General features: G+C 44.6%; 1 protein-coding gene across 3 annotated transcripts in view; it reads right to left on the bottom strand.

Annotated features, from left to right (window-relative positions):
- The window catches only part of LARP1B (La ribonucleoprotein 1B), a 104691-nt gene that overhangs the window by 7746 nt on the left and 73168 nt on the right, over positions 1-23777 (bottom strand). For all 3 annotated transcript variants that reach the window (XR_012158553.1, XM_073341095.1, XM_073341094.1), the window contains 7 exons: positions 22942-23105; positions 21827-22201; positions 17459-17570; positions 4711-4922; positions 4160-4266; positions 1447-1607; positions 575-719 (listed from right to left, as the gene is read on the bottom strand). Coding sequence is in view for 2 of the 3 variants with exons in the window: in XM_073341095.1 (XP_073197196.1) it covers positions 575-719; positions 1447-1607; positions 4160-4266; positions 4711-4922; positions 17459-17570; positions 21827-22201; positions 22942-23105 (1276 nt within the window). In the remaining variant the exon portion in view is untranslated. The remainder of the gene's footprint in view (positions 1-574; positions 720-1446; positions 1608-4159; positions 4267-4710; positions 4923-17458; positions 17571-21826; positions 22202-22941; positions 23106-23777) is intronic.

Below are 23777 nucleotides of genomic sequence, written 5' to 3'. Positions count from 1 at the left end.
TTGCCATGTCAGCCTCTAGTGCCACTGGCATCCAATATAAAACTTATAGAAACCCTTAGGGTACTCTAATTTATACTGGGGTGATCACACCAGCACACAGTCAGCTCAGAACTGGGAAAAAACAAAGGTATTAAAACCATACATTGGCAATTTTCTTTATTATGTTAACAGTACTCCTGGAGGAGAAGAAATAAATTTTCACTAATTGTAATTAACCAAGAGGTTAAATAATTAGGTTGGCTTACAATTCACACAATATCCAAATTTGAATAAAATTTATTTTGTTTCATAGAGTCTAATGATCTATAATAGGGGATTTGACATCATGGCATATCTAATGTCATCTACAGCAGCATTACTATTTGATTGTTTACACTTTTCTAATTTGCTAAAACAGCGTTTGTTATTAGAGAAACTTGTGAAGACTAATTTTGAAAATGCTACGAAGAGTCAAATGGATACTATAAAAAGTTCAGGTTCTTTGAAGTTAGTCTGAACACATGGACCCCACTTCTTAAAATGAAAGGTAGAAAGAAACCCATATTAGTCATAACTTACAGAATAAATGTAATACCTGTAGTGTTCTTTTGCATCATCTAGAGCAAGCTGTCTGAATTCCTCGTACATTTTCTTGTTAAAGTGATCTCTGAGAAAAAAGGACCAGAAACGAAAGAGTGTATTCATTTCCTGGGATTGGCCAATTCCCAACCGTTTTCTCTCTGAAGAAAAAAAAAATACAAAATCAGTGACAAAACAGCTAGTTTTAACTATATAAATATACCATCTCAAATATAAGCTGTTGGAAAAAAAACTGATTTTATATTAGTCGAATATTCAATAAAAGCTCAGATGGTGTAAATTTAAACTCTCCCCAAAAAGCAGTTCAAAACAATTCTAGTTAAGTCAATTTGAATGAAATTTCTAAATTCACCTAAATCAGTTAGATATTACCTGTCAAGCTGATATTTATAAGATCAGTTGTTCAAAATAGTCACTTAAAAAAAATAAGCAAACTCACAGCCTAACAAATTTTTTTACACAGAAGTTTAACCACTGACATGAATTTTTCACAGTGATGCAGCAAAGAACTGATGTAAAATGTATAAACGTTCCCCCCCCGCACAAACTGCCACTGAATTTAAAAGAAAAGCAACCAATTGTATATAGATTGCCTCAAATTACTTTCTTTTACAACAAATAGGTGCTTATGTGATCAAAGTTATACGGAAAATAAACATGCTCACAAAATCTATTGAAGATAATTTAGAATGTCTTTCCAAGCAAAATTAAAGTGGGCACCAAATAATCATATAAGACATTTTTCTTAAGAATACTTGGTTTACTATATAAAAAGCAGGCAAAGAAAAAATAAATGTGGAAAAATAGTATTATATAATAGCTGATTATTGCCAGGTAAAATTTCAGAGAACACGTTTGGCATCTTACCAACGAGGCACCTTCGACGATATTTGTGGTATACTTGTTGTGTAAAGCCATTTTCCTTTAGAAGTTCATGAGAAGGATGCTGGAACTTGGGAAGTGAGTGAGGAGTACACCCATAACTTCCTGCCTTTGGAGCACCTTCTGAAGGCGAAGCATTTGAACTGCTGTTGAAACAAAAAATGTTTGTGTTATTGCACAAACACTACATCTTTTCAGGCTTAACGTAAAGAATTGTCAGTCATCTTGCATTAACTACTCCCAAAGCTGTTAGAAGAGCATAGTTACCAAATGGCCACCACCACATTTGCATTGGCCCCAAGACATGTCCTCCGACTCCCACCAAAAAAAAAAAAAAAAAAAGGGATCACCAAACTTTGAGATGAAGTGCACAGGGAGAAATCTAGGATGCCAATGGCACAAAACTAAATACAGATCTATATGCAAAAAGCAAGGGAAAGCAGAACAGCAGCCTAGGACAGGGAGGACCAAGGATTAGGGTTGCCAACTTTCTAATCACAGAAAACTGAACACCCCTGCCCCACCCCTGCCCCTGCACCTTTTCCAAGGCCCCACCCCCCACTCACTGTCACTCGCTCTCCCCCACCCTTGCTCACTCACTCCTTTTCACTGGGCTGCAGCCGTGACGTTTGGGATGCAGGGGTGTGCGGGCTGTGGTTGGGGTGCAGGCTCTGGGGTGGGGCCGGGGTCGGGGATGAAGAGCTCAGGGTGCAGGAGGGGGCTCCAGGCTGGGGCCGAGGGGTTCGGAGTGCAGGAGGGGGCTCTGGGCTAGGGCATAGGGTTGGGGTGTGGGAGGAGCTGCAGGGGTGTGAGCTCCAGGAGGGAGTTTGGGTGCAAGAAGGGGCTCGAGGTTGGGGAGCAGGCTCCAGGAGGTGCTTACCTCAGATGGCTCCTACGCAGACAGGTGGCCAGGGGGCTCTGCAACTGCCCCTGCCTTCAGGTGCCGCCCCCACAGCTCCCATTGGCTGCTGTTCCTGGCCAATGGGAACTGCGGAGCCCCTGTGCCCGCCCCTATGCCTAGGAGCCTAAGGGATATATGTCACCACTTCCTGGAGCTGCATCAAGCTGCAGGTGCTACCAACTGGACTTTTAGTGGCCCGGTCAGTGGTGCTGACTGGAGCCACCAGGGTCCCTTTTCGACTGGGTGTTCCGGTTGAAAACTGGACACCTGGCAACCCTACCATGGGTCAATTGCTAAAGGAGTGGAGGGAGCTGGAAGCTGAAGTAGAGATGGCGGGGTGGGTCAAGAGGAAACCCTTGACCACCTTCAGAGCTTGCTGGGTCACATAAAAAGATAACAACAAGAGCTAGAGGATATAAGTACCTCCTAGCAGAAGATTATTGATTAGTTGATAGAACTGAACAGGAATTAGTCCAATTAAGGTGTAGACAGACAGCGGGAAACAGCTGTGCTTAATGCTGAAGCAGGACTTTAGCCAAGCTTCAGTCAGACAAAGAGGCCAGGAAACAGAGGCTGATGGCAGAGCTGTGAGTTCAAGGGGGTACAGTGGGCATCCAGACAGAGCCTTGAACTCAGTGGGACACAGTGGAGACCCAGACAGCATATCAGCAGCAGGCCAGGATGCAAATATTGGCCCCTTGGGGAAAGGGAAATAGGACACCTGTTTTATGGCTCCCATCACGAGGGCTGGAGATCAGAAGTACTGGAGGCTGCAGAATGAGAGCTACATATAGTTCAGTGAGGGCAAGTCTACACTAGACTGCTGCAGCAGCAGAGCTGCACTGATGCAGCTGCGCTACTGTAGCAAGTCTGGTGAAGACGTGCTATGCTGACAAGAGAGCACTCTCCCGTTGGCGTAATTACTTCACCTCTGCAAGAACGCAGAAGCTATGTCTGTGTGAGAGTGTCTCCCACCAACACAGCACTGGTGTGGACAGCGCTTAGGTCGATGTAACTTATGTTGTTCAGGGGGATGTCTTTTTCACACCCCTGAGCACAGAAGTTACATCAACTTAAGTGGTAGTGTAGACCAGCCCTGAGAGAAAGAGCCCTGACTGTGGAAGATCAGGACACTTACAAGGAAAAAGGTCACCCGATCTTGATAGTCAGTGAGCCTTGGAGAATTACAGACTGCATGCAGAGACTTTGAAACCCTGGAAAAGAAAATGAGGGTCTATATAGACTGTGATTAGTCTTGAAGATATGAATTGTAACACTGGCATCAAGGACTGTGCAGAACTTGGGAAATTCAGGTGCATATGAATGAGTTTATATGGAATATTTTTTTTGTTTGGGTTAGGGGTGAGAGCAGTCCAGATGTCGCCTCACAGCCAAGGGAAAAATTCTGCCTGTGAAAGAGGCAGTTTTTTCCTGAAAAGGGGGAGAGGTATGTCATAGGGTAGCTGGCCCTAAAACTGAAGTAGGTCCAGCTCCCCTGTGTCCAAACAGGTGCTCCTTGTTGGCCCAATTAAGGGGGCAGTGCTGCACCTGGGACTAACGGCTGATATGTCTCCTTGTATTCTCTCTTCACTGTTTCCTTGATATTCTTTTGTATTTTATTCTCACTTTTCTTTCCCCAATCCCTTTTTCCTTTCTTGCTGTATTCCTTCTGTCCACCAGTCCTCTTCATTTGTAAATACATTTTGCATATTCACATACTTCTCACCAATAACTATTCCACAGGCTCTATGCACTGAATAAATCACAGCAAAATTATTCCATGATAAAAATTACTACCTCACAGAAGATGTTCTTGGCCTGTGATCTCTGGAATCCATTACCCAACCAACATGGCATTCTAGCGGAGGGTTTGTACTATGTCGTGTTTTTCTTTTTCTTGGAATCTAAGAAAACAAATGCAACATTGCAAAGTATTTCACTGATGTAACTGCAGTCACTTTCTGAAAACTGGAAAATCACAAGTGATCAGGTAAGCTGCTATTTCCCCCAAACTACAGCTCAAGGTTTCATGTAGCGTATAACACATTGTGAAGTCATATGAAGTCATAAAACTCCAGCATCATAACCCAAGAACCAGTCTTAAACAGAAATTCAATGTCTTTGATATTTTGCCTTTTCATTATGGAATTCCTAATGGTATTTACCCAACTCAAAGATGCCATTTCTCAGAACTGGAGAAAACATCAGTAAGGTAAGTTGTTTAAAACGGAATAAGCCATCCCCGCCCCGTTACAGAAAGAAATGAAGATATCTAAAAGTACTGTTTCATTATGTTAATAAAAATTTTTGACCTGATGAAACTTTATGCACAGGGTTTGTCAGTTTACCTTTATATCAATTGATCTTGTTTCTTTAACAACAGGATAGAATCTTGGTGTTTTGTTGGGATCTTGTAACCTTGGGGTACGAGGTGTTTTGGGTGTTCTGGCAGGATGAACTCTTGGAGATTCAGGGACTGCTGTTGGCAGTGAACGAGCCATTGTTGTTGGAGGTACTTCTATAACACCAAACAATTTACAAGCTAGCTCATCTGTTAAATCTGTAAATGGAAAAAGATTGCTAACATACATGTATGTAGAAGTGTTTCATTTTCAGTTGACATTTAATGGACAGACACAGAATATCTTTGAAATTCATTTGTATTCCGCCTAAAAATTTCTACATTAATTAACAAAGGACAAAGTAGGAGTTTGTTGATGCAACCCATATTGCTTAACCTCAATCTAAATTAACCCAATTTATGTAGTTTGGGTTTTAAAAGCTCCTGGTAATCAAATTATACAAAACTCACTGGAAAACTATTATGACTTATAAAGAAAGTTAAGAAATTCAAAATTTCACCTCTAACTGCCTTTCCTAAACTATATTTACTGTTAGAAGTCATGTCTACATCTTGCAAATCTCTTGCCTCGATTACTGTAACCTTCTGTCCGGACTACCAACTCCAGCTTATCCAAAATGGTTCAGTTAAATCAACCCAGGAGATATCCAAGATCAGAAAAGGCCTTTACAGGAAAGGGAAGACTGGTGATTTTAGAAAAGCAACAGTAAACAGATTTAGGAAGAGACTAAGTTAGGGGAAAAAAAGAAGAATAAAAAATGTACTACAAAAATAAGTTGAACATATTTTAAGAAAACAGAGAAAAAAATCAGTTACTTTCTTGTAACTGTTGTTCTTCGAGATGTGTTGTTCACTTCCATTCTGCACTAGGTGTGCGTGCGCTGCATGCACGAGCGTCAGAAACCTTTTCCCTTAGCGGCTCCCGTCGGGCCCCCCGAGTGGTGCCACTGCGCCCTGCATATATCTCCCTGCTGGCCCGACCCCCACCAGTTCCTTCTTGCCGGTGACTCCGACAAAGAGGGAGGAGGGTGGGTGGTGGAATGGACGTGAACAACCCATCTCGAAGAACAGTTACGAGAAAGTAAGTAACCGCTTTTTCTTCTTCGAGTGCTTGTTCACATCCATTCCACATTAGGTGAATTACAAGCTTACCTCTGGAGGAGGGTAGGAGTCACGGAACAACTGCTCGAAGGACCGCTCTGCCAGTTGCTGCGTCCTCTCTGGCCTGCTGGTTGACTGCATAGTGGGTCGTGAAGGTGTGCACCGAGGGCCAGGTGGCTGCTCTGCAGATCTCCTGGATCGGGACCTGTGACAGGAACGCTGTGGAAGTCGCCTGCGCCCTGGTCGAGTGGGCCGTGACTGCTGGGGCTGGAACACCTGCGAGCTCATAGCACGCCCGGGTGTAGCTTGTAATCCAAGACGAAATCCGCTGCGCCGACACTGGGAGGCCTTTTACCCTCTCGGCTACAGCCACAAACAGCTGTGCGGATTTGCAAAAGGGCTTGGTGCACTCCAAATAGAACGCCAGTGCTCGACGCACATCCAACGTGTGCAAGCTGCGGTGACTCGGGTCCATATGGGGTTTCGGGAAGAACACCCGCAGACAAATGTCTTGGCCCAGATGGAATTGGAAGATCACCTTAGGAGGGAACTTGGGGTGCAGCCAGAGCTGCACCTTCATCCTGTGAAATACCGTGTACGGTGGCTCAGAGGTGAGGGCCCTCAGTTCAGACACCCTTCTGGCCGAGGTAATGGCAACCAGAAATGCCCCCTTCCAGGAAAGCTGGAGGAGAGAACAGGTAGCAAGGGGCTCGAAAGGGGGTCCCATGAGTTTAGAAAGGACCAGGTTAAGGTTCCATGGAGGGACTGGGAGGGCGGGAACACCTCTCCAACCCTTTAAGAACCACCTCACCACTGGGCGGGAAAACAGCAAGCCCTCCGAGAACCCCGGATGGAAGGCAGAGATGGCCGCCAGGTGCACTCTGAGTGAGGATGGGGCTAGCCCTTGCTGCTTGAGGTGCAGGAAGTACTCCAGAATGGCCTGCCCCGGGGCCTGGCCCGGCCGCACCTGTCGGGGTTCACACCAACGCGAGAACCTTTCCCACTTGGCCATATAGGCCACCCTGGTAGAGGGTTTTCTACTGCGAAGCAGAATCTGCTGCACAGGAAGAAAGCACTGGCTCTCCAGGGCGTTTAGCCACAGAGCCTCCACGCCGTCAGGTGCAGTGACTGCAGGTCAGGGTGGAGAAGCCTCACCCCGTCCTATGTAATGAGGTCCCGGTGTAGGGGCAGGACTACTGGGGCCTCCACCGACAGTTCTAAGAGCGATGTATACCAGTGTTGGCAGGCCCAGGCTGGGGAGATGAGGATCACTGCCGCCCTGTCCCTGCACACCTTGAGCAGGGCCTTGTGTACCAAGAGGAGCGGGGAAGGCATACATCAAGCCCCCTCTCCATGGGATCGCAAACGCATCCGCGAGTGAGCCCAGGCGTCAGCCCCGGAACGAGCAGAACCATGGGCACTGGGCGTTGGCCCTGGTGGCAAACAGATCTACCCAGGGAAACCCCCACCTATGGAAGTGCGAAAGCACGATGTCCGCCCTGAGCGTCCACACAAGCACGCGGTATGACCTGCTGAGGGAGTCCGCCAGTTCGTTTTGTACCCTGGGAGATAGGATGCCTCAAGGTGAATCGCATGGGCTATGCAAAGGTTCCAAAGAAGGAGAGCCTTGTGACACAGTGGTGAGGAACGAGCCCTGCCCTGCTCGTTTATATAAAACATGGCAGTAGTATTGTCAGTCAAAACTGTTACGCTCTGACCACTCAGAGTGGCGTTAAAGGTCTGGCAGGCGAGACGAAGTGCCCTGAGCCCCTTCACGTTGATATTGAGCGACCACTCTGCTCCAGACCATGGCATAAGGTTCCCCAGGTGAGCCCCCTGTCCGTGGCCTGATGCATCAGGTCTGGGGGATGAGGAAGTATCAGGAGTAGAACCCTTTTCCCCTTAGGCTGTGAGGCACCGCCCCCACCTGTAGCAGTGGGCGGACTTCCTCCTCTAGGAGATGCTCATGAGAGGGGTCCCTGAAGAGGGACGGGGAAGGGGGGCGGGAGGCGAACTATAGCGAGTACCCGTTCCGCACCGTGCATAAGACCCAACGGTCTGATGGAATGGTAGACCACGCACGGGAGAAATGGTACAGGCGGTTCAGGAAACAAAGGGATGTATCCGGTGACTGGTCTGGTACGCTGTCCTCGAGCGCACCTTCAAAAGCCTGGCTTAGTGCCCGGCTGGGGTTTGTGCTACTTGGTTCAGGCCCGGCACACTATTGTTATTGCGCCGTTGCCTGTTATCCCTGCCTCGCCTATGGTAAGGCTCATGCCTGTGGCAAGGCTGGTATTGGCATTGAGGGGGAGGCTGAGGCTTAAATAGCTTCCTCTGCATCGCTGGGGTGTGCATACCCAGTGACTTGAGCATAGCTCGTGAGTCCTTGAGGCTATGCAGCCTCGCTTCTGTCTGGTCCAAGAAGGGCCCAGACCCTTCGAAGGGGAGATCCTGGAGCGTATTCTGGACCTTGGAGGGCAGGCCTGACTCCTGGAGCCACGCCAACCGCCTCATGACCACCCCAACATGATTGTTCTAGCCACTGCATCTGCCGAATCCAGGGAGGCCTGGAGAGAGATCTTGGCTTCCGCCTTGCCCTCGTCCACCAGGGCCGTGAACTGCTGTTGGGAACCTTGAGGGAGGGTGTCCTTAAACTTCCCCACCGCCGTCCAGGAGTTGAAATTGTGCCTGTTGAGCATGGCCTGCTGGTTCACAATCCTCAATTGAAGGCCCCCAGATGAGTACACCTTTCTACCAAAAAGGTCTAGACATTTCGCCTCCTTGGCCTTAGGGGCCAGGACCTGCTGTCCATAGTGCTCCCTGTCGTTCACCGCCGAAACCACTAGGGTGCATGGACTCGGGTGGCAGAATAGGAAACTCATAGTCCTTAGATGGGGCAAAGTATTTACACTCCACCCCTTTAGCCTTTGGAGCACTGGAGGCCAGGGTTTGCCATATAGTCTTAAAGTTAGACTGAATGGTCTTAATGAGCAGGAATGCTATTCCGGATGGACCTTCGGGGCTCAAAATGTCCACCATGGGGTCCTCCTGCTCAACAGTCTCCTTGGCCTGCAACCCCAAATTTTGGGCAACTCTGCGCAGCAGTTCCTGGTGGGCTCTATGGTCTATTGATGGAGGACCAGACACCTCTGTACCCACCACTGCCTCATCGGGGGAAGACGATGAGGTTAGCTGCTGCTCAACCCCCTTTGGTTGGTCCTCCAGCTCTCATCTCCCGTGATAGAGGCCCCCGGCTCAGGCTGGGGCGGGAGTCCATGAGACAACTCTCCGGTCTATGCTGGGGGGATGCAGGAGGCCTGGATACTGTTGCCTCCAGCACCGTCTGGTGTCGGTGCGGGGGCCGGGACCACTGCACCAAGTAACTTGACCTGGATGGGGCCCCTTGGCGCTCCTGATAGGGTCCCTGCTGTCTGGGCCCTGGTGCGGGTAGCTATAGCAGCAGGAGCCAGTGTCAGACTGCGGCGACGCCAATCGCGAAGGCCATGGTGGTGCCAACGATCTGCGCTGGCGGGAGAATGAGTGGCTCCTGGCTGAGCGGGACCAGAAGCAGTACCGGTATCCCCAGGATCTGTGCCGGTGTTCCCTGGACTGGGACCATCTGCAGGAGACCTCTGGCGAGGGCTGTCTCAACTCCTCCCGGTGCCAGACTCTGGGTGGTGCCGGAGAGCGGCGTGCCCTTTCTCGTGCTTCTTTGTGTTGACCCGCTGCCGGTGCCACAAGCTCCTTCTGGGCCGCTGGCAAGTGCAAGTCTGCGGAGTCGGAGCTTGACTGGGACCAACTCCGGGAGCGGTGCCGGGACGGTGTCTTCGAGGGGTAAGCTGGCAATGGTATGCCGCTCAATGGCACCCGAGGCATGGGTGCGGGAAGGTTCTCCCCATGCGGGAAGGGGCTTGCCGCCGATAACTCAATGAGGTCCTTTGCAGTTTCAAAGGTGCTGGGCATAGAGGGCTGATCCGTTATGCCCTCGAGCCCATTGTCCACACTGAGCTCACTTAGGTCTGGGCTCGGTGGGGCTTGTGTTGCTGGGACCGCCTGTGCCAGCGCTGCTCCCGCGGCCTTCCTGCTCTTGTCGGCGCTCGGGGCCTTGGGAGGCGGCAGCCTCCTGTGCGGGGAACGACCACGCCTTCCTTTAGGCTGTGCCAGGGGCTGCACTGGGGAGGACCATCGGTGCTGGGGTCTAGCCTGGCGCTCCAGGGCCGACAGTTTACAGTGCTTCGCCGGTGCCGGGTCTCCCGCCGGCTCCGGGGCACTACGCACCGAGGAAGGCTGAGGCAGCGTCGGGCACTCCAGGCTCGGCGGCTGCAATGTGGCCTCCATCAATAGTTGGTGTAGGTGAAAGTCTCTTTCCTTGTCCTTGGCTTGAACGCCTTGCAAATCCTACACCTTTCAGTTTGATGGCCGTCCCCCAGGCAACGTAGACACGAGTCGTGGGGGTCACTAACTGGCATAGGTTTGCAGCACATGACGCAAGCCTTGAAGCTGTGGGCCTGTGGCATGCCCCGCGGCCCGTGCTGGAGGCCTCCAAGCGCCTAATCACTTAAGTGTTCACAATCTATATGTAAAACGAACTGATAACAGCTACTCTAAAGGTTAAGGGACTGCTCTTCTACGAGAGAGAGGTTGTTCCAACACCGCCACAGACCGTAAGAAGGAACTGGATGGGTCAGGCTGGCAGGGTATATATGTGGGGCGCAGTGGCGCCACTCGAGGGGCCCACTGGGAGCCGCTAAGGGAAGAAGTTACCGACGCTCGTGCACGTGCACACCTAATGTGGAATGGATGTGAACAAGCACTCGAAGAAGAAATGTCAGTGATTTTCTATCAAGCCTTCTATAAACACTTCTTAAATAAATGTTTAAGAGATAACATTACTTAAACGCTTGTTGAAGTCCTAGTATTTCTATGGCTTGATCTCATTACAAGAAAGCTGTCATGTTGCTAACTGTCATGAAGATATATAGGATGGGGAAAAATTTTGCGCACACAAAAAAAAATTTATGGAGAACATGGTGACTAACCTATGTACATTTTAACACGAATGCTTTAGAAAATTTTGCTTTCTTTTTGTTTGCATTTTAAGCAAAAAAGTCTAATAATTTTAGAATCAGATAATCTGTACTACTTTTCCCTAGGAGCCAATGTTTTCTTGATTTCATTTCCCCTTCTGTGTGTAACATAAGAACGCGTGTGTGTGTGTGTGTGTGTGTTCTCCTCTTTTTGCTGCCAGATGGAATTAGATTTACCTGTAAGAGGCAAGTTAGGTGCCTAACTTGCGTAGGCCCTTTTGAAGTACCACTAGGACCCTATCTACATCTTTAGGCTCCTAAAACGTTTGAAAATCTGGCCCTACATGGTTTATAAATTGCAGCCACTAGACTGCAATGTGGTCACACATCTGAACAATGGTAAAATTGCCAAAAGTGCTTCAGTGAATTTGGTGCCCAAATTCAATTTTCAAACCTGACTTAGGCACTTCCTAAGTCTCAATGACTTTCGGTGAGCTTCTTGTTCTCCTCAGCACCTAACTATTTTGGACTCCGAAGTCACCTAAGCTCTTTTGACAAATTTTCTCCAAATCTAATTCTATCCAGAGGCAGCTATGGTGTATGCATACCATTGTCTTACACAAAGAGGGAGGAAATTAATTAGAAAAGGTCTGTCTTGGGGCAGATGGGTATAAATTCTATCTAAAATTCTTAGACATCTCAAGCTAGACAAGTACAAGTTGAAACACAGGCCTGTATATATTATTGAGATAGTTGAAATCAGTGTCAAAACACATACTTTGATTTTCAATATTATAATTCCTGATGTTTCTGTAAATTACAATAACAATTTAATGGAAATAAAACATTCATAAAACAAATTTTGACGCTTTGATAAACTGTATTCATTTATGGAAACAGTGAATTATCTAATAACTACATAAGAACAGCCACAATGGTTCAAACCTATAGTCATTCTAACCAGTATCCTGTCTTCCGACCATGGTCAATGCAAGGTGCCTCAGTACTCCTGGTGGAATTCTGCGCTACTGCACAGGTACAGAATTCATGTTGTCCGCAGATTTGTTTGCTCCCAGAAGAAGCCAAAAGAGCAGTCATTCGCCCCGCCCTGGCGCCCCAGAGCAGCTGGCGGAGACATAAATCAGTGTGGGAGGGAGGCAAGAGAGGCATGGGTGTGCTTGTGTGGAGAGATGTCAATCACTGCTGGGGAGGCGGGACAGAGGGGCATGGAAACAAGACAGACACTGTCCCTCTTGCTTGCTATTGGGGTGCCCCCAGCATGGAGGGGCAGGTCTAAGGGTTATTTGGAGGTAGGCCTGAGGCAGGCTTGTCCCCTCAGACAGAGCAAAATGTAGCAGTCTGCCTGCTTAGTTGTTCCCATTGTGTTAGTGAATTGTTCCCATTCTTCGTGAATTTCCCCAGAAGCATAAAACAGGTGTAAAAGTTTTAAGGCTCCTTTACATTGCCAGAGTGGTGTAAAGGAGCCTTATTGTAAAGGACTGTATAGGCTTATGGTGGTTTAGTGATTAGAACTGGTCTAAATTTTTGGACTGAAAAATTTTCCTATTAAAATGTGCTTCATGAACGGTTTACTACTGACCTTGCTGGAGATGGTCAGTAGCCAATATAAATTGCGAGTTTGATTCCCCAGCCCTTACTTGCTCTTCAGTTACTTATGATGTAATACTGAGCATATGGCTGCATATATTAGTTGACAAATAACTAGAAATAAAGGATCATACCTAGCTACGTTATTATTAGATAAAAGGGGTTTGGGGATTTCCTCCAATGCTCCGCATTCCCATTCTTCATCCAGCTCAGCTGCATCCCTGCCTGTGTCATATCTCCCTGTGTACCATCACAAAATAGCAGAGATCATCCTGAGGCACTTTTGCCAACAGCTTAACTTTATCGACCTTTAGAGTGGTCGAAGACATCTTTTTGGTCAAGCACATGCTTGATTTAAAACCCTCAATACATTATTTATGGTTGGTTAAGGAATACAGGGACAGGGGCTGTTATTCTGAAATCTGCCAGCTAGTGGGTCTCCAGCGGGTCATCTTTAGCTGAGGATCGCAAGAGAGTAGTGTGCTGACCATGCTCTTTCCCCCACCCTTCCTTGTTTCCTATGTAGGGACTGGCATAGGACAGTAGTCAGGACTCTTCCATACCAAGGGAATCCTCAGCTAGGAAAATCTATGTGCTTTCTCGCTTTTTTCCTGAGTGAGAGTGGCACAAAGAGGTTAGATTAGAGCTCAAGATCTATTTTACTTATTGTGACTTTTTCTGTATTGTAGTTTAAATAAATTACCAAAATAATTGCAACAGGTGTGATTATAGTGTGTTATTTTGGTGAAGAAAACATGAAGAATTTTAAAGTATTGTGCACAGAAATTTAAATATTTTGGTGCAGAATTCCCCCAGGAGTACTCAGAGTGAATGAACAGAACAGGCAAATCATCAAGTGATCCCTCCCATCATCCACTCCCAGCTTCTGGCAATCAGAGGCAAGGGACACAGAGCATGGGGTTACATCCCTGACCATCTTGGCTAATAGTTATAGATGGACCTAACCTCCAACTAATAAAATTAAACTGCTTTTAAATTGTTATTGCGAGCCTCAATATTTCCTACACAAGATAGGAGAATGCCTGGTAAGTTTGACTCTTTGATGTTTACTGTATAGCAAGATGATAAAACCAAATACAATAATGTGACAAATCCAAATTTTAAATGTCTGTATCAAATTGAAAAATCTTCGGATTGTAAAATATTTATTTTTTCCTTAACATCTATATCCTAGTGACCATAATGCCTCACTTCAGCAACAGCTTTTGCTTTGCATATTGTAATGGCATGTTGCACCATAGAACACTTTGTTGGTCTGTAGCAGTAGTGAAATAACTGAAATTCTTGCTTATGTGTATTGATGCTGATGCACATTCGTTTATTTTCCTGTGTCAACATACAGTATACTCTAATGGAGTTCAGGCTAATCAAAATATATTTTAGATAGAGCTTTGGTTAAAAAAAACAAACCAAAAAAACCCAAAAAGACTACTGTCAGAACCAAAATTAAAACACATGAAGTTTCTTTAATGCAGGATTTCTTAAACACCCCCTCCAGCTTTCTTTGGGTGCTCTACAGAGCTCTGTCCTTGGTTCCTTACTCTTCTCCCACTACACCTTATCACTGGGTTCTCTCATCCAGGAACAAATTCAACTACCTCACAAATGATTCAGAGATCTATCTGTACTCCAGACCGGTTTCCTGCTGTCCAAACTAAATCTCAGCCTGTCTGAGATCTTTTTGAGGATGTCTAGCTGTGAGCTCAAGCTCAACATGGCTAAAACAGAGTTCTTACTCTTCCTCCCCCTAAGCTGTCCACCCACCCTACCTCCTTTCTGGATCACTAACACCACCATTCTACTCTGACTGAGGTGTATAACCTGGGTGCCATCTTTAACTTGGATCTCTCTCTAAAACCTCACATCCAGGCTATGTCTAAGTCTTGCTGATTCTTTTTGCATTTCTCAGATATGGCCTTTCCTATTCACCACACAGCTAAAACTTTCATCCAGGCTCTCATCATCTTATGTCTCAATTACATAACATCCTTTTCTCTGGCTTTCACAAAAGCAATCTTGCCCTGCTGGTAATGTTCTTTACAGCAGCATTCTGAATGTTTTTTTTGACTATGTCATCTTTCTCTTGCAGGATGGATTGATTTAAATCAAGGAGATATAAATTGCTGATTTCAGTAATGATTTAAATCACCACGTGGAAAGCTTTAATTTACATCAGATTTTAAACACTTTTCTATTATTATTTCAAATATCAGGGGGTAGCCGTGTTAGTCTGTATCCACAAAAACAACAAGAAGTCGGTGGCACCTTGAAGACTAACAGGTTTATTTGCGCATAAGCTTTCGTGGGTAAAAACCCCACTTTTTCAGATGTATGGAGTGAAAATTACAGATGCAGACATAAATATACTGACACATGAAGAGAAGGGAGTTATCTCACAAATGGAGAACCAGTGTTGACAGGGCCAAGTCGATCAGGTCGATGTAGTCCACTCCCAATAATAGATGAGGAGGTGTCAATTACAGGAGAGACAAAACTGCTTTTGTAATGAGCCAGCCACTCCCAGTCCCTATTCAAGCCGAAATTAATGGTGTTAAATATGCAAATGAATTTTAGTTCTGCTGTTCCTCTTTGAAGTCTGTTTCTGAAGTTTTTTTGTTCAAATATAGCTACTTTCAAATCTGTTATAGAATGTCCAGGAAGATTGAAGTGTTCTGCTACTGGCTTTTGCGTGTTACCATTCCTGATGTCCGATTTGTGTCCACTTATTCTTTTATGTCAGGACTGTCCGGTTTGGCCAATGTACATGGCAGAGGGGCATTGCTGGCACATGATGGCATATATAACATTAGTAGACATGCAGGTGAATGGGCCTCTGATGGTGTGGCTGATGTGGTTGGGTCCTTGAATGGTGTTGCGAGAGTAGATATGGGGACAGAGTAAGCAACAAGGTTTGCTATAGGGATTGGTTCCTGGGTTAGTGTTTCTGTGGTGTGGTGTGTAGTTGCTGGTATGTATTTGCTTCAGGATGCAGGGCTGTCTGTAAGCAAGGACTGGCCTATCTCCCAAGGTCTGGGAGAGAGAGGAATAGTTTTCCAGGATAGGTTGTAGATCTTTGATGATGTGCTGGAGAGGTTTTAGCTGGGGGCTGTATGTGATGACCAGTGGCGTTCTGTTATTTTCCTTGTTGGGCCTGTCCTGTAGTAGGTGACTTCTGGGTATCCATCTCCATCAATCTGTTTCCTCACTTCCCCAGGTGGATATTGTAATTTTAAGAATGCTTGATAGAGATCTTGTAGGTGTTTGTCTCTGTCTGAGGGATTGGATCAAATCTGGTTGTATCTTAGGGTTGTATCTGATGAGGCCACTGCACACCGGGTGGTTGATCTTTGTGACTTTGTCCTCACCCATAACCGTTTCATATTTGGGGACAACCTTCAAGTCAGTGGCACTGCTATGGGTACCCGCATGGCCCCACAGTATGCCAACATTTTTATGGCTGACTTAGAACAACGCTTCCTCAGCTCTTGTCCCCTAGCACCTCTCCTCTACTTGCACTACATTTATGACATCTTCATCATATGGACCCATGGGAAGGAGGCCCTTGAAGAATTCCACCTGGATTTCAACAATTTCCACCCCATCATCAACCTCAGCCTGGACTAGTCCACACAAGAGATCCCCTTCCTGGACGCTACAATGCAAATAAGTGATGGTCACATAAACACCACCTCTACTGGAAACCTACTGACTGCTATACTTACCTACATGCCTCCAACTTCCATTCAGGACACATCGCATGATCCATTGTCTACAGCCAAGCTCTAAGATACAACCACATTCGCTCCAATCCCTCAGACAGAGAAACACCTACAAGATCTCTATCAAGCATTCTTAAAACTACAGTACCCACCTGCTGAAGTGAAAAAACAGATTGACAGAGCCAGAAGAGTACCCAAAAGTCACCTACTACAGGACAGGCCCAACAAAGAAAATAACAGAACGCCACTAGCCGTCACCTTCAGCCCCCAACTAAAACCTCTCCAGTGCATCATCAAAGATCTACAGCCTGTTCTGAAAAATGATCCCTCACTCTCACAGATCTTGGGAGACAGACCAGTCCTCGCTTACAGACAGCCCTCCAACCTGAAGCAAATACTCTCCAGCAACCACACAACAAAAACACTAACCCAGGAACCTATCCTTGCAACAAAGCCCGATGACAACTCTGTCCATATATTTATTCAAGTGACACCATCATAGGAGCTAATCACATTAGCCACGCCATCAGGGGCTCATTCACCTGCACATCTACCAATGTGATATATGCCATCATGTGCCAGCAATGCCCCTCTGCCATGTACATTGGCCAAACCGGACAGTCTCTACACCAAAGAATAAATGCACAAATCTGACAACAGGAATCAGAACATTCAAAAACCAGTAGGAGAACACTTCAACCTCTCTGGCCACTCAGTAAAAGATTTAAGGGTGGCAATTTTACAACAGAAAAGCTTCAAAAACAGACTCCAAAGAGAAACTGTTAAACTTGAATTAATATGCAAACTAGATACCATTAACTTGGGTTTGAATGGAGACTTGGAGTGGCTGGGTCATTACACATATTGAATCTATTTCCCTATGTTAAGTATCCTCACGCCTTCTTGTCAACTATCTAAATGGGCCATCTTGATTATCACTACAAAAGTTTTTTTCTCCTGTTGATAATAGCTCATCTTAATTAATTAGCCTCATACCGTTTGTATGGCAACTTCCACTGTGTGTGCACGCGTACGCACATGCTTGTATCTTCTTACTATATGTTCCATTCTATGTATCCGATAAGTGGGCTGTAGCCCATGAAAGCTTATGCTCTAATAAATGTGTTAGTCTCTAAGGTGCCACAAGTACTCCTGGTCTATTTACCAACTACAACGAGGTCCTGGTCCATGACTGGAGTTCTTAGGCGTGAGAATAATACAAGTAACAAAAATAATAAAGAAAGTACAATTATATTACCTTGTTGTGACCTTGGAGGCCCTGGAGGAACTTCCTGGTTTGGCTCAGGTGTAAGACTGTCAAACTCTTCTTTACTGATGAGATTTAGTTTCTTAAAGTTTTCAACCTCTTGCTGAATTTGAAGAGAGAATTTCACAATTACATAATAGAAAAGTGACCACTGTATATCAATCTTAAAAATGACAAGTTCACATAACTGGGTTGCACCAGCATGCAACATGTCAAGGAGAATTCATTCACAATTGATCCTACACAACCACAGTTGAATTTAAGAGGCTGGGAGGTTGCACACAGCAAGCTTGTGAAAGAAAATGGAAGATGAAGCAGCCCCTGGACAATGAGCAATGTGCAATGAGCTTGGCTTACAGAAGCAAAGTGTGCACCCCTTAGTATGGTCTGCAATGACCAAATTCATGAAAATAAAAGTAACACTCTACTTTCATAAATGAGGAACAGAACCCTGATTTTCCAAGTTTCTGTCCTGTGCCAAAACAACAAAACCATCTTTCCTCTACAGTAAGGTGTGCACAGGAAGGTTATGGCATTTGGGGGTGAGAGGACGGACAGAAAGAGTAAACAGGAGATCCCCACTCCATCTCTCCTCAGCCCAAACCCCCATCTCTCCCCATTTCAAAATTAACAACAAAGAATTTCGGGAGCAACTAGTAATTTTGAATGCCCAACTTGAAATTCCTTAAAGAGACCTGGTTTTTCAGAGGCTGGATGCTAAATACTTTCAGAAAAATGAGGCCTCTTTGAAGCATCTCACGTTGGGAACCCAAAAATCAACGCACCCAAAAAATAAATCACTAAGCACTTTTGAAAATCTTGACCAACATTTAAAAGGATGGGGTGGGAGAAAACATTTACCCCTCTATTTTTTCTACTGTCCTCCTCCAGTTTACCGTACAGTCGCCTCGCATTTTCTAGCTTTTTCTTCTTTTCCCATCCTTTTATCTATTTCCCCCTTTCTTTACTAGCTCACATCCTTTTGTCCTCTTTCCTTGCTCCATACTGAAATAGGGTCCTGCCACCATGATTTGCCTCAATCCAGTGCTCACCAAGGGTGGAAGAAGATGAAAGTACAAACACTATCCTAAATAGGATGGTAATCCAGCTCAGCTGACTGTAAACTTGCAACTCTCAGCACTGCCCAAGTCAGAAGTGGATCTGACAATGAGCAGGGAGGACTAACTCACAAAGAGAGGTTCCTTGGAATGACTGATCAGGGAGCAACATGTGACAGGGCAGGAGTGGAGAAATCTGGGTTCCTGAGGTGCCAGCAGCTCAGCTAGCTTGCTGCCACATTCATTGGCCAGCCACTTGTTATAAAATACACAAAAAGTTGTGTAAAACCACCAGTGTGTTTAAAAATCCTTTGGTTCTAGACTGAGATGTTTGTCCTTTAGGGACGCAGGCCACCTTAGTAGTATTCCATATTATAGTTTGTGGACCCACAGAAGGGCAAGGAAATAGAAATCTAGACTAAAATGAGGTTGCGGGTATTAAATCTGGCATTTTACTTACACTTTCATGCCAACTAACTTTATAGATGACAAAAAATTGAAGATAAATTTACAGTGCAATAACTTCAGTTTCATTCCCTCATACTCTACCCTACCCCCAAAACAGGGAAATCAGTTTGTCTTTCCTATGAACACATTTCAAAATTTTATTAAATACAAGCTGTCTGAGCACATGTACAGTCTAAATTATCTACTGTATACGCTTAGCATTCAAACACTATCCCACCAGCCTAAAATACCCTAATGTTTAAAACAAACTATTCCTTCACTAGCTTAGATCTAAGTTTGAGGCTGAAGAGATACATTTATCTTGAATTTAGCAACCTGTGCTACACCTAGGGTCTATAGCAGAAAGCGTGACAGATGATATGCAGCCATTTGCAAGTAATTACATTGCAATCAGAAGTTAAAATTAAACAAAATAATTACAACACATACTATAAGAAAAGGAGTACTTGTGGCACCTTAGAGACTAACCAATTTATTAGAGCATAAGCTTTCGTGAGCTACAGCTCACTTCATCAGATGCATATCGTGGAAACTGCAGCAGACTTTATATATACAGAGAGAATATGAACCAATACCTCCTCCCACCCCACTGTCCTGCTGGTAATAGCTTATCTAAAGTGATCATCAGGTGGGCCATTTCCAGCACAAATCCAGGTTTTCTCACCCTCCACCCCCCCACACAAATTCACTCTCCTGCTGGTGATAGCCCATCCAAAGTGACAACTCTTTACACAATGTGCATGACAATCAAGTTGGGCTATTTCCTGCACAAATCCAGGTTTTCTCACATTCCCCCCACCCCCATACACACACAAACTCACTCTCCTGCTGGTAATAGCTCATCCAAACTGACCACTCCAAGTTTAAATCCAAGTTAAACCAGAACATCTGGGGGGGGGGGAGATAGGAAAAAACAAGAGGAAACAGGCTACCCTGCATAATGACTTAGCCACTCCCAGTCTCTATTTAAGCCTAAATTAATAGTATCCAATTTGCAAATGAATTCCAATTCAGCAGTTTCTCGCTGGAGTCTGGATTTGAAGTTTTTTTGTTTTAAGATAGCGACCTTCATGTCTGTGATTGCGTGACCAGAGAGATTGAAGTGTTCTCCGACTGGTTTATGAGTGTTATAATTCTTGACATCTGATTTGTGTCCATTTATTCTTTTACGTAGAGACTGTCCAGTTTGACCAATGTACATGGCAGAGGGGCATTGCTGGCACATGATGGCATATATCACATTGGTGGATGTGCAGGTGAACGAGCCTCTGATAGTGTGGCTGATGTTATTAGGCCCTGTGATGGTGTCCCCTGAGGTTGGTGGTGGGATGGAAATTGTTGAAATCATGGTGGAATTCCTCAAGGGCTTCTTTTCCATGGGTCCAGATGATGAAGATGTCATCAATATAGCGCAAGTAGAGTAGGGGCTTTAGGGGACGAGAGCTGAGGAAGCGTTGTTCTAAATCAGCCATAAAAATGTTGGCATACTGTGGGGCCATGCGGGTACCCATAGCAGTGCCGCTGATCTGAAGGTATACATTGTCCCCAAATGTGAAGTAGTTATGGGTAAGGACAAAGTCACAAAGTTCAGCCACCAGGTTAGCTGTGACATTATCGGGGATAGTGTTCTTGACAGCTTGTAGTCCACACAAAGATGGACTACAACCTGAAGCAAATACTCACCAACAACCACATACCACACAACAGAACCACTAACCCAGGAACTTATCCTTGCAACAAAGCCTGTTGCCAATTGTGCCCACATATCTATTCAGGGGACACCATCACAGGGCCTAATCACATCAGCCACACTATCAGAGGCTCGTTCACCTGCACATCCACCAATGTGATATATGCCATCATGTGCCAGCAATGCCCCTCTGCCATGTACATTGGTCAAACTGGACAGTCTCTACGTAAAAGAATAAATGGACACAAATCAGATGTCAAGAATTATAACACTCATAAACCAGTCGGAGAACACTTCAATCTCTCTGGTCACGCAATCACAGACATGAAGGTCGCTATCTTAAAACAAAAAAACTTCAAATCCAGACTCCAGCGAGAAACTGCTGAATTGGAATTCATTTGCAAATTGGATACTATTAATTTAGGCTTAAATAGAGACTGGGAGTGGCTAAGTCATTATGCAGGGTAGCCTGTTTCCTCTTGTTTTTTCCTATCTCCCCCCCCCCCAGATGTTCTGGTTTAACTTGGATTTAAACTTGGAGTGGTCAGTTTGGATGAGCTATTACCAGCAGGAGAGTGAGTTTGTGTGTGTATGGGGGTGGGGGGAATGTGAGAAAACCTGGATTTGTGCAGGAAATAGCCCAACTTGATTGTCATGCACATTGTGTAAAGAGTTGTCACTTTGGATGGGCTATCACCAGCAGGAGAGTGAATTTGTGTGGGGGGGTGGAGGGTGAGAAAACCTGGATTTGTGCTGGAAATGGCCCACCTGATGATCACTTTAGATAAGCTATTACCAGCAGGACAGTGGGGTGGGAGGAGGTATTGGTTCATATTCTCTCTGTATATATAAAGTCTGCTGCAGTTTCCACGATATGCATCTGATGAAGTGAGCTGTAGCTCACGAAAGCTTATGCTCTAATAAATTGGTTAGTCTCTAAGGTGCCACAAGTACTCCTTTTCTTTTTGCGAATACAGACTAACACAGCTGTTACTCTGAAACACATACTATATATACATATGATAATTATTTTTTATTTTCTTCCACAATTAGATTTTTGATAGTATAAGTAGCAGCAATAACAGTCAATTTTAGGCTTGTTTGGTCAAGCATCTGTTTAAGTTGTATGACAGAAAAAATTACCTTTAAGGCTGTAGAATCATTTTCACCCTGCTCCATCCACAAATCCTGTTCATAATAGTATAAACCATCATTAATAACTTTAGCAAGTTCCGATGTAATTTTTGCACGAGACACATGGTTGCCAGTGCGATCTCCACCAGGATGTTTTCTCATATAAGGTGGTGTCTGTGTTACAATCAAAATTTTGTTTACATCGCGGTCATCAATTTCGTAGTCTGAATCATTGTCTGACCAATCAGTAAATGTATTTTTGCGACCTTCTATTTGTTCCATCTCCTCATCAAACAAAAAATCAAGCTCTTCTTGTTCTTGTTCCTGTGAAGGTGCGGCCTGCTGTTGCTGACTTGGTGTGTGATCAAGTGTATGCACCGACTCCTGTATGAGGAAAGATAACATATGACATTTGGGAAACAAATTACTTGGTTATTCTGTTACTTCTTTTAATGGATACTGACAGGATCATCTGAATGGATGAAAACAACAAACCTTAAGAGGAACATTTTGAAAGATATTTTCAAAGGCACAAATGGCTGTTAGCCATCTAACTACTGTTGACTTGCAAGGGTTTCTTAAGCTTAGTACAAAGGCAAAAAATCACAGTGCTAAGGTCCGTAGAGAATTCTGATGCCAACTTTTCACTAAATTCTCTCTCACACTGTAAAACATACAACTTCTCAACAGAACCTAAACACCTCCAGCTGTGCCGCTTTATTTGGGCCCTATTTTAAGGCCTAATTAGTTTTCCAAAATTAAGAGTAGACTTTCCTTCTACTTGGAGCAGACCTTTAAATAATCTTAAGATTCCAAATTAGGATAAATTATTACACATATATTATGTGTATTGTAATATCAAGTGAGGTGATCCATTATAATATAAACAGTTTTGTTCAATGTAACAGACAGTTTTATGATGTGGACTAAATTTAGTTCATTCTGCTCATACAGACTGCAAGTATCCTGAAGAGTGTTAATTAGGCTTATGTAAAGGTATCAGCACTCCCTCTCACTACATAGCAGTGGTATGCTGTAGTATTTCAGAAAATATACACACACAATTTTTTTTGGGGGGGGGGGGGGAAGGTGTTTTAACACTTATAAAAGGTAGCTAACAGTACCTTTAGTTTGACTGGGGATGGACGATGCCTCTTTTTCACTTCTATCCAAGGCTCAGAGTCCAGATCTGGCAAGCTTGTCGACAATCCTTTAGACATTGTTTGAAGGTTACTTGTTTCAGTGCTTTTCTTTGGGCTTCCCATTCTTGGAGAACTTGGTGCAGACTCTAAAATTGTAAATTAGTTGTGTATTTAGGTTTTTCTTTTTTTTGTTGCATTAGAGATTTTTACTTTCGTTGTAGCTATAATTCCTATTTCTAATTAAGGATTAAATATGACACTGATCAGAAAAAAATAAAAAAAGACTCAATTATTGCTATTCTATATTTTAAAGAACAGTATACATTGGTGACTCCAACATAAATTAAAAGTGCCTCTGACTGCCTGAGAGATGGAAGTTATCCACAAAACAAACCGTATGATTAGTGACAAATTCTCTCAAACTGCCTTCCACCGCTTGGGGAGGGCAAGTAATTCACTTTCAACTCCCATTCTTTCCTTGACCTCTGCCAACATTGCCAACAAATGTTCATGATGTACAGTTGCAACAGTAGGGTTTTAATGTCACATGGCCACCTCTTTACTAGGAACTTGAATGCAACCCCCAACTAATGGCCAAGACCATCAAATAGTCAGATAACTTTCTGTTTACTATGAACTTGAACAAGATTCTAACAGGGGAGAAGTTCTCTTCCATTAGCAATACCTTAAGACAAACTGCAAAGTGTCTCTATATAACACAAAAAAGGTTAAGAATCCTTTGGAACCTTATTCCCTTTAACAAAACTTATAGCCATAGCACATCTAAGAATTATAAACACAAATTGTCTATATTTTAC

The sequence above is a fragment of the Lepidochelys kempii genome, chromosome 4, assembly GCF_965140265.1.
Source record: "Lepidochelys kempii isolate rLepKem1 chromosome 4, rLepKem1.hap2, whole genome shotgun sequence".
Taxonomy (NCBI): domain Eukaryota; kingdom Metazoa; phylum Chordata; order Testudines; family Cheloniidae; genus Lepidochelys; species Lepidochelys kempii.
This window is presented reverse-complemented; position numbering and strand designations above follow the sequence as displayed.